General features: G+C 38.5%; 1 protein-coding gene across 1 annotated transcript; it reads left to right on the top strand.

Annotated features, from left to right (window-relative positions):
* The first annotated feature begins 8,610 nt into the window (after positions 1–8,610).
* LOC147334171 (uncharacterized) lies at positions 8,611–13,942 on the top strand. The gene is made up of 3 exons (XM_086286675.1): positions 8,611–9,441; positions 12,219–12,581; positions 12,820–13,942. The coding sequence occupies exons 1-3, from the start codon at positions 9,369–9,371 to the stop codon at positions 13,161–13,163; spliced, it is 780 nt and encodes a 259-aa protein (XP_086142801.1). The 5' UTR covers positions 8,611–9,368; the 3' UTR covers positions 13,164–13,942.
* Positions 13,943–15,849: the final 1,907 nt, after the last annotated feature.

The raw sequence follows: 15,849 nt of genomic DNA, 5'->3' as shown, positions 1-15,849 counted from the left end.
GTTAAATGTGCTCAAGGGCATTTGATAAACTGAAAATTTTAAAATTACAGATGGTGTGATTTTCTTTTTAGCTCTCTGTTCTTATGTAAATCAGTTTTCTAAAGTTTGTGTGGAAAATTATCCACCAAAAAATCCAACCATGGCCTTGAACCTTGTTTGGTGGAGGCCATGAATGTCCATGCTATATTAGCTGGGATAGTCTGGAGCCTGTCCCAGCTAATATAGAAAGGCTGGTTACACCCTGGACAGGTCACCAATCTGCCAGTTATCAAAAACTACCAGAACAGCACGATGTTAGCACAATTCCACAACAGTCTAAGTGTAAGATTAAAGGTTTCCTACTTTTTATGCACACCGCTGCATCTTAGACTGTGAGGCTGGTGTTGGTGGAGGTGACTCTGTAAAACTGACGTCCAACTTGAAGTAGAAATAAGAAATAGAAAAAGTAGAAATTTGTAACTTTCCATCTCAGATGAAAGTGACAATATTGCTATTGTTGTATAGAAGAGTGTAACTGTGTCGCTAGATTTAAGGGTTAGCTAAGTCATGCTTAAAGTGGTAAAAGGTCCATTTAAATCATCATGGTAACTTGTGATGAACACACATTAAGCGTAAAAATATGTATATACAAGATTCAAGCTTTTCTTCAGAGTTGCTGGGTTTTTTTGTTTTGTTTTTTGCAGCAACAGTGTTGAACAGATGAAATAATTTGTCCAATAAGGATAAGAACTGTTTACAAACTCTGGGCTTGACATCAAAGAAGCAAAAACGAAACTTAATATAGAAAAAATGCAGATAAAGGTCAATACACTGAGGTAATATATACACAATAGTAGTGTAAATTATGATAACACTGATAATGTTGAATTTTATTATTATATTTATGTTCTTTGCACATCCTTATTAGCTCTTTCTGTCACAATATATTTGATTGGTTAGGCTGTGTTTTCATTGATTTTCTGAGAAAGAAAAGTGAACCATGTCAAACAGTCACTTTTATGTCAGAGCACACAAAGAGGCTAAAGCTGAAGGCTGATCATCACTGTCACTAGCTGTTATCTCAAACTGGGCTGTTATGTTTGATCATCACCTGCGACAAAGAAAGCCTGGTTAGGTTGGACTAGCTCCATAGCACACCCTTCAGATCAGTCACTGTAAAAACATGATAATGTGCACATGTAATAAGTAACTTATTACTAATTGAAGGAATTGATGGTTCAGTTCCACCATCAGTGGGGCTGCACTATCGGAGAGTGAAACACTTATCTGTTTGTTTATTTATTTAATTTTGCACACATATTTACCATATTTGCTCATCCACCAGGGGACGCTGAAGATCCCTCAATATCCTTACTTTTCACAACCTTTACTATGTTTTTGCTTGATTTGCTTAACATCCAATATGTCTGTGAAGGTTCTCAGTCATCCAGGCCATCATAGTCTAAGGAGCTTGGAAAGAAAAGTGTCTATGCTTTTTTTAAGTTGCTTGAAGACGTTTGTCTTGGTGGGACACTCCCACAGAGCTTAAGTCTGGGACTCTCCACCATTTGACCCTAGAACTGAAGAAGCTTTTTGGATTTGATATACCTTTATACATACATACATTACACAATGGGGAAGACAGGTCAGAGAGGTATAGCAATGGAAAATGCACCACATGAGGAAAGATAAGGAGAAAAAAATAACTCCCCCCAGACTGAGCTCCAACAGGGAGATCAGTTTGAGAACAGAAAAAAACACCTCTGCACATAGCACATGAAAAAACTCTTAATACACCAAAGAAACACATGACAAGCAACAGGGGTGGGTAAAGGGTGAGAGACAGCCGATTTAGACAGTACATCCGGGCCTGCATGCGCTGGTCTCCTTGATCCACCGTCAGCATCGGAAGGGAATAAGCGTCGAAGGCGTTTGGAGGGGGGATGAGTGTACATCTGCATATGTATATATATATGTCTGTGTGCGTGTGTGTGTATGTGTCCAGAGTTCAGCTGAGACAGTGTCCTTCGCCCTGCCAGGCTAATAAACAGTCTTCCAGCCAACCCAGGTGGCCTTGCATGGAATGGGAAGAACAGTCTAAACAGAGTCGTTATCAGGGTGTTGTTGTTCAGCTCCAGCCTTGCAGCTGGCGCCGAAAGGGCATCTGCATAAGTGATGGTTCTTTTTACTTTAGTGCGAACAGCTCATATGAAATGATGAGAGGTGAAACGTCTTCAAGAAACTTAAAGAAGTCCAGGCGCTTTTCGTTCCAAGCTCCTTAGATTCGATTTTCAATATTTTATTCAAAGTTTTTACTGCTTGACTATAAACTGTTGTTCAGTCACTGCCAGCTCAGAGAAACAGACCTGGTCCCTCCTGGTCACACTTTGTTCCTCCTCTCTTCTCTCCTGCTGAGTTTTACCACATTTGTTTTGCTGCCTTTTACTGATCATGCTGACATGTTTCAGTGGAAGAAGAATAAATAGGAAAATAATAAAACTATAATCAGAGAAGCTGCTGATTAATTTTCACTCAACCATTTAGTCCTTGATGAATTTACTTTTACAGCAGGACATTTGACATGATATGAAACGACACACCCAGATTTCAGCTGTACCAACAACAAACACTGACTGGTGAACCCATCTGACCACAATATAACAAAAGCAGGCCTTTATGAAATGTGACACTCTTTATGTGACTCACTTCACCACAAACACAAAACTGTTTTTAGAGATTCCTTCAGATCCTTTTAGAGGAAATGTCAGTGCTGAGAATACTTGGAAACAGAGATCCAACTGTTAGTGAATTAAGGTCAAAATGAGACTCGTCATGCATTATAACTAATTTTGAGCAGCCAGCTACCTCACATGGTGATATGAGTCTTCATAATTTTCCCAAAATGCCGTTTTCTTTAGTTTTCACCAATGAATTATCAGAAAAAACATCAAACAGGGTGTGTTTCTGTTGGTCTATGTCATAGACAGTGTTGGTGAGTAACGGAATACATGTACCGCCGTTACGTATTTAAAATACAAAATATGAGTAACTGTATTCCGTTACAGTTACCGTTTAAAAAGGTGGTATTCAGAGTACAGTTACTTTGTTGAAATAAATGGATTACACTGCGGTACTTTCCTGTTTCATATTGTCGCGGGTCAGGACTGTTTGGGTTTTGTTTGACAGCTACGTTCTGTTGTTCCAGGCGGCAGCGTTACGGTTGCCATGGTTACAGGGCAACGCTCTCTCTCTCTCTGCGACTGTGTGTTTCCTGGGTGAGAGAGCGCCTTTTCGTTGTTGTTGTTGTTGTGCTAAGCTAACAGGCAGAATGCTACAAGCATAGCTCTAAAGAATGTAGCATCATGGCCAGTGTAGTCCGTGTTGCAGGGAGAATGGACTGCCATACACGTTATGGGTCTGTGAGCGCGAGGAGGGAGAAAAAGGGGAGTGGAAAGGTACGAGTTGTCATCGAGGAAAAACGGGAGCTGGAAGCATGTAAATATAATAATAACCACTTCAGCCAAGAAGAGTGCCTGACGAGCCCAGTTGTAAGTAAGCTATTAAGACTCGACTGTACACCGTGTTCGTGTTTTCCTCCGAAAACAATAAGTTCCGTTGGAGCAGCCTTTCAACGCCTCTCTCTGTCTTTCGCAAGAAAAGTTGACCCAGACAACAAAGTAAAGCTATTTTTCGGCTACGAGCCGACAGGGACCCCGCCGTATTAGTCAGAGGTCCCTTTACTACAGTTCGGAGTCGTGGACCTTCAGTAATAGTAATAAATCACACAGCAATAGTACATTCACGTTGTTGTAAAAAGCATGATAATATATTAAGTAATCCAAAGTATTCAGAATACGTTACTGTCATTGAGTAACGTAACGGAATACGTTACAGAATACATTTTGGGGCATGTATTCTGTATTCTGTAATGGAATACATTTTAAAAGTAACCTTCCCAACACTGGTCATAGATATTAAAAAAGTAAAATTTCTTTAAACATGATATATCGCATCGTGCACTTGGAGTTGATTTGGTTTCAGTTCAAATTCCATTTTCAGCCCCTTAAAAGTTTATGTGGCTTTATCATGGACGTTCCATTATGAGGAATCAAAATGTCAAAAGAATCAGGAGACAGATTGAAACCTCTCGTCTGTGTATAAATTTTAAGTATATTTATGGTATTTGTCAAATACAGAGCATCAGATCCTGTCACTTGAGAAGTCAGGGAATGTGGTTGCAACAGTGATGCTATGAAGTCAAACAGGTCTAAGGTGTGTCGTATAAAACAGCTGATGGGAAAATACGGGTTAGATTGTTCACTGGGCTGTTTAGTGCAGCCACAGACCAAACCAAGGTCACTGTCCTCAAAGATTTTTTTCTTTTTCTTTCTTATTTTTCATGTTTTCTCTCGGTGGAAAAGTTTTCCATCCTGATGATCAGAAGAATGTTTGAGGGTTTCAGAGATCCTTCAGAACAACAGTAAGTGTTTAAATGACATCTTTCAGTCTTTTAGATAATCTGACAGGTTGACTGAAGTCTGTGAGCTTCAATGGATTAACAGATTGTTCATGTTAATCCATCTGAACCAGGATTAAAGCTTCACTTTACTGGTTACAGATGAATGTTTTGTGGAGTGAGTGTGAAGCATTTGATTTACTGTTGGCTGGTTTAAGCTTTTACTCGGGTACTCACAGAGGTGGGAAGTAATGAAGTACAAATATTTTGTCACTGTGTGCAAGTAGAATTTTCAGATATCTGTCATTTACTTATGTAGTTTTTTTCTGACAACTTTCCACTTTTACTTCCTACATTTTTAAACAAATATCTGTAATTTCTAGTTCTTACATTTTCAGAACAGGCTCATTATTTCACATCACTGCAAGCCTTTAAACATCAAATCTATTTAAGCATAAACAGTAACACATGAAAGGCAACCTGCAGTATGTATTTGTAGACAGGGATGACCATGACGCACATTAGAAGGTTATTGAGCGCACACTGAGGATTAAGCAGAAAGGGTTAATAAAGAAAGCTGATAATCACTGTCATGATCTGACCTTAATGAAATGTGACACTCTTCATGTGACTCACTTCACCACAACCACAAAACTGTTTTCATAGATTGCTTCAGATCTTTTTAGAGGAAATGTCAGTATTCAGAATACTTGGAAACAGAGATCCAACTGTTAATGAAATTCAGCTAAAAATGGGCGCTTTCATGTATTAAAACTAGTTTTGAGCATCCAGCTATCACACATGGTCATACGAGCCTTAAAAAGTTGAAATCCATCATTCTTGGACTTGGAGTTATTAAAAATAGTTTAATTTCAGCTTTTAACAGAAACCCTTCTACGTGGATTTCTAATGGACTTGTGCTTATGATGAATTAAAATACTGAAAAAGTAAGGCAACACATTTGAACCCCCACTGCTGTGTATTTCAAGACTGATTCTCTGAAAATATTTGTAGTATTTGTAGTACAAAAAAACATCAGCTGCTTTGTAATGAGACTTTGCACAGATGAAGGTATAAAAGGAAAAAGTTGTTACTTTCTGCTGCTCTGCTTTGTGACAGATGTCTTTCCTATGTTGTGTATGTTTAATATTAAAACATGAACTTATTTTACTTTTATCATTGTTATTAACTTATGATTATAGCATTCATACATAATTTTTACTGCTATTAGACCAAGTTCATCTAAATCCATGGACAGAGTTGATGGGAAAGTCAGCACATTACTCCTGTGTTTGAAAAACAAATTCACTTCCTGTCACTGTCAAATCTCTGCTACTTTAGGTATGTTTGTGGTATTTGCTTGTCAAATGTGCAGGCTCTGAGCCAATCACTTAAGAAGTCAGCGAATGTGGTTGCTAAGGTGATGCTATGAAGTCAAACTGGTCGAAGGTGTGTCATAGAAAACAGCTGACAGGGAGGTACGGGTTTGATTGTTGTTTGTGGCTTTGTAGTGCAGCCAGTGACCAAACCAAGGTCACTATCCTTGTTTGGTCACTTTTTTCTTTATTTTGTCTATTTGCTCTCAGTGGATAATATTTCCATTTCCACACTGATGATCAGAAGAGTGTTTGAGGGTTTCAGGGATTTCTCACAACAACAGTAAGTGTTTAAAATTACATTTGAGAGGTCATCTGGCAGGTCGACTGAAGTCTGTGAGCTTCAGATGGATTAACAGATCGTTAATGAATCTGTAAGAACCAGGATTAAATCTTCACTTTACTGGTTACAGATGAATGTTATGTCGAAAACACGTAAAGCATTTAGTGGTTAAGCTTTTACTCAATTACTTTCAGAGGTAGGAAGTAGAAAGTACAAATATTTTGTTCTTGTACTTGTCAGGTATCTGTACTTTACTTGAGCATTCATTTTTCAACAACTTTTTACTTCTACTCCCTACATTTTGAAACAAATATCTGTACTCCTAATAGTTTCAGAAGAGACTCATTATTTCAAAAATCAAACCCATTTGAGCCTAAACAGTAACACATGAAAGGCAATCCTATTCATGTATTAATCACTCGGGGATGTCACATAAAAAGAGGTAAAAGAGGCAAAGTCATGTACCATATCAGGGATTAAAGTAGGTTGGTGGATTTTTGTTTTACTTGGGTGCAGACGTCCTTCATTTGTAGTTGCTACATCTAGCCTCATCTATCTAACACTACAAAAGAGGAGCGTAAAGGGAGTAATGTTTTGTCAGGTCGTTTCACATGCATTGTTTAAATCACCTCAACAAACATCAGCACACACACAAACTGTTTGTGTGCAGTTTGTCTCACAGTGTCTTGTAGCTAAAGGTCGAGCTGCTGTATTTCACAGGAAGAGAAAAGACAGAGCTAGCTTCACTCAGAGATGGAGAAAGATAAGAAAGACAGGACGGGAGAGGAAGAAGAGAGCTTAGATTTAAAGGTAAGGACTGTTTGGTGGGATTTGATAAACTGGAAATTTTTACCCTACATGTAAGTCCCTGTGTTTTTAAACCAGATATTGAGTCTGTACATTTGACAAATAGTTAAAGGTTGCATCAGCTCTAGCCCTGGCAGCTACTAAAGTAGCGAAGGTGTGCTTGGATTGCTTGCCATCTGTGACAACCAAATTACCCTAAGACCATGTCCAGAACCGGCTGCTGCACCTTTGCTCTGTAGCCAGACCACAAACCAAACCCCATCATGAAATTATTGGGAAATCTGATTCTTTTTCCACACACTGAGCAACTAATGGGGTGCCCTAGCTGTTCAGTAGATTTGTCACCTGCAGGTGGTTTCCAAGAGTAGGTGTTGTATCTTGGCAAAGAGAAACAAAAAAATAATTTAATTTATATTCAGTGACATTAGCACCAAAAAACATCATTTATATTTGCATTACTGTAAAAGTGAGCTTACAGCTATTCCCTTTAGGGGTCATCACATCTGCCTCCATCTCACCCTTTCCCTCTGCATGTCTCATACAAAAAAGTGTATAAATGATTACAACTGCTATTTTCATCATAATATCAAAAAAAGTAAATAATTAACATAAATAACTTAGACTGTCTTGTATGTAAGTCTTCCATCACCCAATTTTCTCCAGCTGTGTAATCAATTTCTATGTGTCACAAACTATTTAGTCTCTTTTCAATCACATTGATCATTGTACACTGAGAAAATCAAACATGACATAGAGGCATAGAGGACACAGGAAAAATGTCTTCAAATTTCTTTTTTATTTTACTCCCCCCCCAAAAAAAACAAACAAACAAACAAACAAACAAACAAACAAAAAAAGCATTCAGAAGGACAAAGTAGTGGGCCGAAAGACGTAAACTAAATATAACTCTACTTGAAAAGTAATTTCCAGAAATGTAACTAAGCAAAGCAGATGCAACTTCACTCAAACACTGACCTAAATACAAAGAGACAGCAGGGTAACCTTTATAGCGGTTTGCCCAAACCATTTACACACAATAAACAAAACAAAACAAAAACAAACTCCAATACAAAACAAGCACAAAAAACACAACTAAACCTAAAAAAGAAGAAAAATAAAAACAGTTTATGACAAGCACTTGATTGGTGCTGCTGAGCAGGCATTGTGTTTTCAAAGTCCTCAGCCCTTGGCCACACCTTTTGCTCAGACAGGAAACAGCCACCTCCCCAAACCAGGTAACTCAAAGAAAAAAAAAACATATTAATATAACAGAAACATTTTTAGAAAAAACACGCAATGCCCTTCATAATATCACTGTTAGATTTAAGTACAGACATTACTGAATTATATTACTGAAATAACTGTAAACCACACTAATGAAGAGAATACATGATTTTACCCATGTGTGGCCGATGTCATCACATATGTTAATTGTAGTACAGTTTCTTAGTAACTTTTAATTACCAGGAAACTTAAAGTTGCTAAGGTGGGTCAGCAGGAAATCTCCAGTTTACTTTTTAAAGCAGCAGGCAAACTTATAGATCTGGAGATGTTGCTACTATATCACTGTGTGCTAAGTACATGTTGTGGAGACAGGCAGAAATATGCTGCTCTGTTTCAAATGCCCAATAAGAGGGCATCCATCCATCAGTCCATCTAGTCTCTTCTGCTTATTCTTTTCAGAATCTCCATTAGTGGGGATAGTAATGCAGTAATGTTACTTAATTACTCACTGGAGAAACTAATTTGTTCCACTATTTGATAGGATAGATAGATAGGCGTTACTCTGTCATGTGACCTGAAACGCATTTTCATATAATTACCAGTTAAAATAAAGATGGGGCTACACTCCCACACAATAACACAAATCCCAATTCTTAAATTATAAAAAAGTGACCCACAAACCAAAGGATCAACACGGTTTGTCTTCAAAGTAAATGTTGTGCCTCAGCGCTACACCCAATGTGTTTAAGTAAGTCCAACTTTTAGGAAACTCTATTTTCTCCTCCTGTCATGTTTCATGTTCGTTACAGATCGGGTGTAACTGCGTGGTGTTTGTCCACAAATATTACGTACTTTCAAATACAGCTGCAGCAGTATGCTAGCAACCACAATAATTACTGGGAGAATTTTGTCATCCTGTCGGAAAATTGTTACTTGGGAATTTTTCCCTAGCAACAGGTGATTGCCAGGGGGGTCGCTGAACAGCCAGTGTGACTCCCACTGTAGCAGACATTCCCCCGTTACTGCCATCAACCTGCAGGAGCTCCTCAGAACCTGTGGGGATTTTTGCCTGATGATCCGTGGTTAGCTGGTCAGTAGTGGCCCACTGTGTAACTTGGGTCTTAGCGCTTGTACTGTTTATTGGGTCGTACCTGAGTCACGTGACTTAAAATGACGTAAGTCACATGACTTCATCACCTGGAGAACCCACCTTTCCGTATTAGCTTGGAAGCTAAATACGGAAATGGCTCCTCGAACATATGCTCCGCTTTGCTCCATTCCACTGTTGGTCGGCGTCTTCGTGTTTGTCTCAGCAGGTGAGATTTAACTTTTGGAAACTAAAGAAATCCCCCACAGAGATAAACAGAAGGAGTGTTGGTTTGTAAGCGTGTTTTATTTTTCTGTGGGAAATTTCGTGATCACGTTCAACTTTAGAAAGTGAAAGAAGCCCGAGATCACAATCCAAGATGGCAGCAGTGCTTGTAAACATTAGTGAAAGTTTAAAATTTGTAATGCCAATGTTAAGTCTGGGGTGGAAGCAGCCCCTGAGCTAACCACTGTTAATTAGCAGTTATCGGAAAAGAAGGGAGAACACAATTTGTTTTGCTCCCGAGCGGAGACCCACCCATTAACACCCCATGATAGTTTGTCGCCCTGTGGCATAGTCTGTTATTCTGCTAGTTATTCATCCGTAACTACCAATGGTAGCAAAACCACCCAACAATTTAAGTACAAAGTTGCAATCCCAAAAAGGTTACAGTGTGAGAAACATTTCGTCACTCATCCAAGTGACTTCTTCAGTCTCAGCTGACTGCAGGTTTCCCCAAATCTTATAAACAGTACATTTGCATAATGACTGAAGCCAGCTCACTGAAGGAACAATGGGCTGAGAGGTCAGTTTAATAAAAAATGATAATACAGATTGTCACAGCCACTAATCATTAACCAATGGCCATGAGTACCATTCACAGAGAGTTGGGGAATGGCTGCAATCACAGCATTGTAAGATGGTGACAGATGTCCCCTTAGGCCCCCTGCTCGATTCAGAGATGGTCTTTCCCTTTTCACGTAAATGGCCTCCTTGACTCCGCGCTCACACCAGCGTTCCTCCCTGTCCAGAATGTGTACATCCTCATCACTGAAAGAGTGTCCACTGGCCTGTAGGTGTAAATGGGATTATATCACAAGTCAGCACTGATAATGTTTCACACTCACAATCTACAGTATGTTTTGTAGATAGGGATGTGCTTATTAAGAAAAATTAAAGCAAGTTAAGAAGTTAACTTGAGCTGAAAGTCAGTTTTTAGTGTCATAAGGGTGGCTCTTTTAATCGTCATGGAAACCTGGTGAAAACAACTCCGTTTTCTCTGACTACTTTCTTTACCATAAGCCCTTCGTATGATGCTGATTATTTGCTGAAGGAATATTAATTAATGTTTACCTCAACAATATCCTTAAAAGAACCAAACAGTAGCAATAATAATACTGTTTTTTATTGTTATATTCTTTATAGAATTGTATCATCTGTTCTTCTGACAATGTCTGTGATTGGAGTGAGCTATGGTTAAAGTCAAACTTTATATAGCGCATTAACCTCCTAAGACCCGAACTCTTCCACTGCATGCATTTTTAATTTCTCTTTGATATTTGGACATATTGGGGCCCAATGAATGTAAAAACAAAGAATTAAAAGATTTTTTTTGCATTATTTTTGTTTTTAAGAAAAATCAGAGCCACATATGAGGATATTCGTTTAAAATTTTGATAGAACAGTAGCAGTATAATGTCCTCGCAAGTGGATATCAGGCCCTTGTAGAGCAAAATTCAGTATTTTGGTCTAAATAACCCAAAATGTGATGTCCACATATGTGGACGCCAGGTCCCAGGAGGTTAAAAACAACAACTGTTGGCCAAGGTTCTGTACAATTAAGATATTCATAAGAAATAAAAACAGCAGAAGACATGATAAAAGTTAAGAAAAAGAATGATAAAATTAGAAGATTTGATTAAGAAAATAAAAGTCTTACAAACTCATTCTGATTTTAAAGCCAAGGAAAAAAACTGGTTTCAGCAGGGTTTTGAAAGTGTCCAATGTTGGGGAGGTTCTGATGTGAAGGGACAGTTTGTGCCACAATTTAGGAGTAGAAACAGCAAAGGCCTGGTCAAAATAAATAATAAAATCTTAAAATTAATGAAAGACTAGCTAGCCGACAGTGGTCATAGTTCTACGTTACAAAAAAGAAGAGTAAAGCATGTGAACCAGCAACGTTTTTTGAGCACACACTGAGTCTGAAGCAGAAAGGGTTAACAAAGGAAGCTGATAATCACTGTCATGGTACTTATTGTCTCTGACCAGAGTTCTAGGTTTGACGAAGAAACCCTGACTGTGTTGAAGTGGCTTATAGTAAACCTCTCAGATTAAACACTGTAAAAACATTTTGTTACTTTAACCTGTTAAATAGTTGTTCTGAATCCAAAACTTTATTGATCACAAAGGAAATTATGCCATGTAAGCATTGGTATTGCAGATAACATTGCACAGTGCAAAAAGGAAGTTTTGATAATAGAACATTATTCAGTCAACCTTAGTTTACTTTTCAAGTAAGAGTAGAACAATTAGATTCCATGTAATTTGCATGTTTCTTAGTCTCAACTAAAATGTATTTATTGCAAGAGAACTTAAGACAAGCTGAAACTTTAAAGAACAAACTTGTTTAGTTGATCAGGTTTTGTTCTTTCTTGAATAAATAGAAATAGCACGCAGGAATTTGTACACACATGGATATAGAATAGGTTTAAATGGAGAGGCTGTATCTTACTGAAAAATGGAAGATATACATAAAAAAAAAACAATGCAGAGAACTCCAGTGCACCAAACACCAAAACACTTATTACAGTTCAAAATTAGCACCTTATTTATTGTAAGTAGGTTACAAAGTGAAACAGCCGGACTTTAGAACAGTAAAAAAATGAGGTTTGACATAAGTGACCTTCACTCTGATTTGCTGCTGTAGAAGTGAACAGTTGTACATTGTACTGTGACCCTTAACCTCTCTGCTCTGCTTTGTTTTGGGGTTTTTTTGTCTTCTTTCAGATCAGAAAATCATCCCAGCTGAGTCTGGACAGAAAAACGTCACTCTGCCATGTCGAGCTCCAAATAACAACATCATCATAGTTATCGAGTGGAGCAGAGCTGACCTGGGAGAGAAATATGTGCTTCTGTTCCGGGATAAGCAGCTTAACCCAGATCAGCAGCATCCATCTTTTAAGAACCGGGTGGATCTGCAGGACAGACAGATGAAGGATGGAGACGTGTCTCTGATTCTGAAGGATGTGACGGTTAATGACACTGGAACATACGAGTGTCGTGTCGTCCAGAGGGGAGCAAAGCGCAGGAAGAGAGGTGTTTTAGATGACAAGCCTGTCAGCATCATCTACCTGAGAGTTGGTCCTCCAGGTGAGTGAGTAGAGTTGAGTGTGTGTGTGATCAGAGGTGAAGCTGCTTCCTGCTTGTTGATGTTTGTTTCTAAAGATGTTGTTGATGAGACTTTGTAGAAAGCAGCTGGTCTGAGTGATGTGATCAGAGTGCAGTAGATAATGTCTGACAGCAGTTTGAAGAGGAAATGGATTCTGTTCTGTTCTTCACTCATCACCTACCTGACAGCTGACACCTCACACCTGTTTCTCACCTGCAGGTCAGACAGGAGGAGATGGTGAGCCTGGATACACTAGAGGACGTTTTGGAATGATAGCAGTATCAGGTTTTGTTTTTGTTGTTTTTGTTGCTGTTGTTTTGTTGATCTACAAACAATATAAACAACAGAGTCGGGAATCACGCTGTCCTCCCGCTGAACCACAGATTCAAATGTCTAAGAACTTTATACAGCTGAATTCTGAATCTCCTGATGATGAACACAGAGACAAAAATGATCTGAAAACAGGCAACGGTCTCCAACACTCCACAAGGAGTGATGTCACTCTGACTGCTGAGGATGAACTGCTTCACCATCCTCACCAAACAGCAGGACAGCGTCCATAGATAGGAGACACAGAGGATGGATCTGTTGGACTGATTGTTGGTCTGACTGTTTCTGCTGCGATTCTTCTTGTTGCTGTTGGTTCAAAAAACATAAACACCTTCCTGTTGAACTTCAGCTTGTTTGAAATGTCAGCTTAACTGTGATTCTGGCGTTGTTGTTGTTTTCAGTCTTCCGGGATAAGCAGCTTAACCCATCGACAGCATTAGTCTTGTCACAGAAAATGTGGAAAGACAGAAATCAATAACACTAAATATCTATCAGGTACATGTCAGACACATCCAGATTTTAGGTTGAATTTACATTTTATATCTAAAGAACAGACAAAGTTCTTTGGATTATAGACAGTTAATATCTGTCTGATAGCATTCAGGATCAATTGATCACAAGTTACTTGTTTGACTCGTTTTTAAGTGTAAGTACATTAAAATTAAACCGAAACATTTCGTTTTAGCTGCACAGTCCGACATTTTCTCCCTATGACCTGGAATGATTCAGGCAGTGGGAAGCATATGCTTTATTGAACGTTACCTTCCATGAAGGCAACTCTTCAGTCTGTTACTGTCTAACTGTTCCTTCACATTAAATATTCCAGGAGGTTTTCACATATTGGTCCTTTGTTTCTTTTGTTTTTTTAATGCTAATCGGTGTGGGTTGTTTGTTGTCTGTTTGTTTTTTATCAAACTGTGACTGTAAATAATTTTAATCAGAAGCTCTCTGACTTCCTGAACATTGATGGAAATTTTATTGCAACTTGAATCAATCAAAAATAAATATAAACGTGTGTAAACTATGCTTGTTTCCACTTCATAATTACAGTCAGTTGTGCATGTATCTGTGATAGTATTGACTCAATATAACATGCCCCTTTTTAGTGAGTTGTGCTGTTATGTTTTTCTTTCAAGCACCATGGCGATATATTATAATCTTCTTACCCATGTATTAAACAGGAACTCTAAGAGATAAACAAGCCTTCAAGGTTTAATATAAAAACCAGAGTTGAGAGGTTATTTGGATGGTAAATGGGCCAGATTATGCATTCAGCATTTAGTTGGGTGTTAAATGTATCCGTCAATACACTTAAACTTGCACCATTCTCCCTATCCTGGTATTCTAAAAAGTACTTAGGTTGTTTAATATTGTTTAATATTTCCACTAACTAATAGGGTTGCCAACTCCCAGAAAAAAAAAAAGGGAACCACCCTCCACCTCATGATGCTTAATCAGCGTAATTGACTTTAATTTAATGCATGTGTAAAACAAATGCACAGAAATCAATTATTTTTCTACAATAATTAAATAGATTCAACATCTTTCTTCAACAGAATTGCAGACTGCACAGATGGTACCTTCCCAAAGGAAAAAGTACAATATCTTACTAGGGTGTATATTAGTCTTAGTTACTATATACAATAATGGATTTCTATACATTTTACATCAGATGAAAAATTTTGGTTGTAAGATTCAGATCATTATTTATTAAAAACTAGATATTTAAATTAGAATAAGAACGAAAACTATTTCTTTGTTCCCCCTGTTGAGGATAAGTGATGAAAAATCTTAAATAAAACTGCAACTACCAGGTGAGTGTGTCTTTTGAAGTGAGGTTTATTAAAGAAAAGTGAAAAGAAAAGCACTTCGGTGGAGAAAACAGTCAGATCAAACACCAAACAGTTTTCTGAGGATGGACACGGCCCATATAACTCTTTTATACCTTCTCAAACAAAGGACATTCCACAACTCTTTACATGTGGGCCATCTCACGGAGGGCTATACCTTCAGCCCCATCCTTAAAACCTCCTCCCTCACAGAGGGAATTATATGACATATGACCTTGTTTTCTGCTTGGCTGTCACCTAAGGATTTACATCCCTGATACGCAGGAGTCTCACTATCTGTTCAGTGTCTCTCATTACAATGGCCTCACTGTGTGTGCAGAGCATAAGGCCCACTTGTAGTGCACACGCATACAATTAAGTGAGAAAGTGACATCACTATCACTACTGTGATATGATTAAAATTGATTTAATACATGAGAAAAGAAATCTGCTTTCACAGGTATAATAATACAATTAGACATTCCTGGAATGGGAACAAAGAACTGGGGTGCAGGGCAGAAGAACAGCTAACCCCCATGCCCAGGACAGTAAGCAAGAGGTACTGAGGGTGAGGTGCAGACAAATCTCTGTGTGATCTCTACCTAGATAAAGCAGGAGTAGGGTAGGCGGAGGGTTACCCTGGTGCAGGTGTGCCGCAGCGGTCAGTGGAAGAATTCGCGAGTTTCTCTGTGAGTTTCCCATTACGTCGTAGCACACTCGGTGCTTGCTTTGAAGTTTAGGGTTTTTTTTCACTGTAAAAATAAGTTTTCTTCCCACGCACAATGCTAACGGACGCTAATGTTTTTGTCACTTTTTATGTAATCAAACTTAAAGTAAGGTCAGTACTTCCACGCTTTAAACGCTGCACGCTCATACTCTCTCCCGCACTCGATATATGATCCACTGTTGATCTGCACACAGCTGTTGTCACAAACGTCACACTTGCTTACGTCACTGTCATGAGACATTCTCGCAAAATAAATCACGGTTTTAGTAACGCAGTAACGCAGCGTTCCTACGGGAAAGTAACAGTAATCTAATTACCGTTTTTGCAATAGTAATCCCTTACTTTACTCGTTACTTGGAAAAA

The sequence above is a fragment of the Aulonocara sp. 'chitande type north' Nkhata Bay genome, linkage group LG3 (assembly GCF_057382095.1).
Source record: "Aulonocara sp. 'chitande type north' Nkhata Bay isolate Kocher_YH1m ecotype deep benthic linkage group LG3, A_spYH_male_GT1.1, whole genome shotgun sequence".
In the NCBI taxonomy this organism is placed as follows: domain Eukaryota; kingdom Metazoa; phylum Chordata; class Actinopteri; order Cichliformes; family Cichlidae; genus Aulonocara; species Aulonocara sp. 'chitande type north' Nkhata Bay.
The sequence above is the reverse complement of the archived record's forward strand: the minus strand, read 5'-3'. Positions and strand labels throughout refer to the sequence as shown.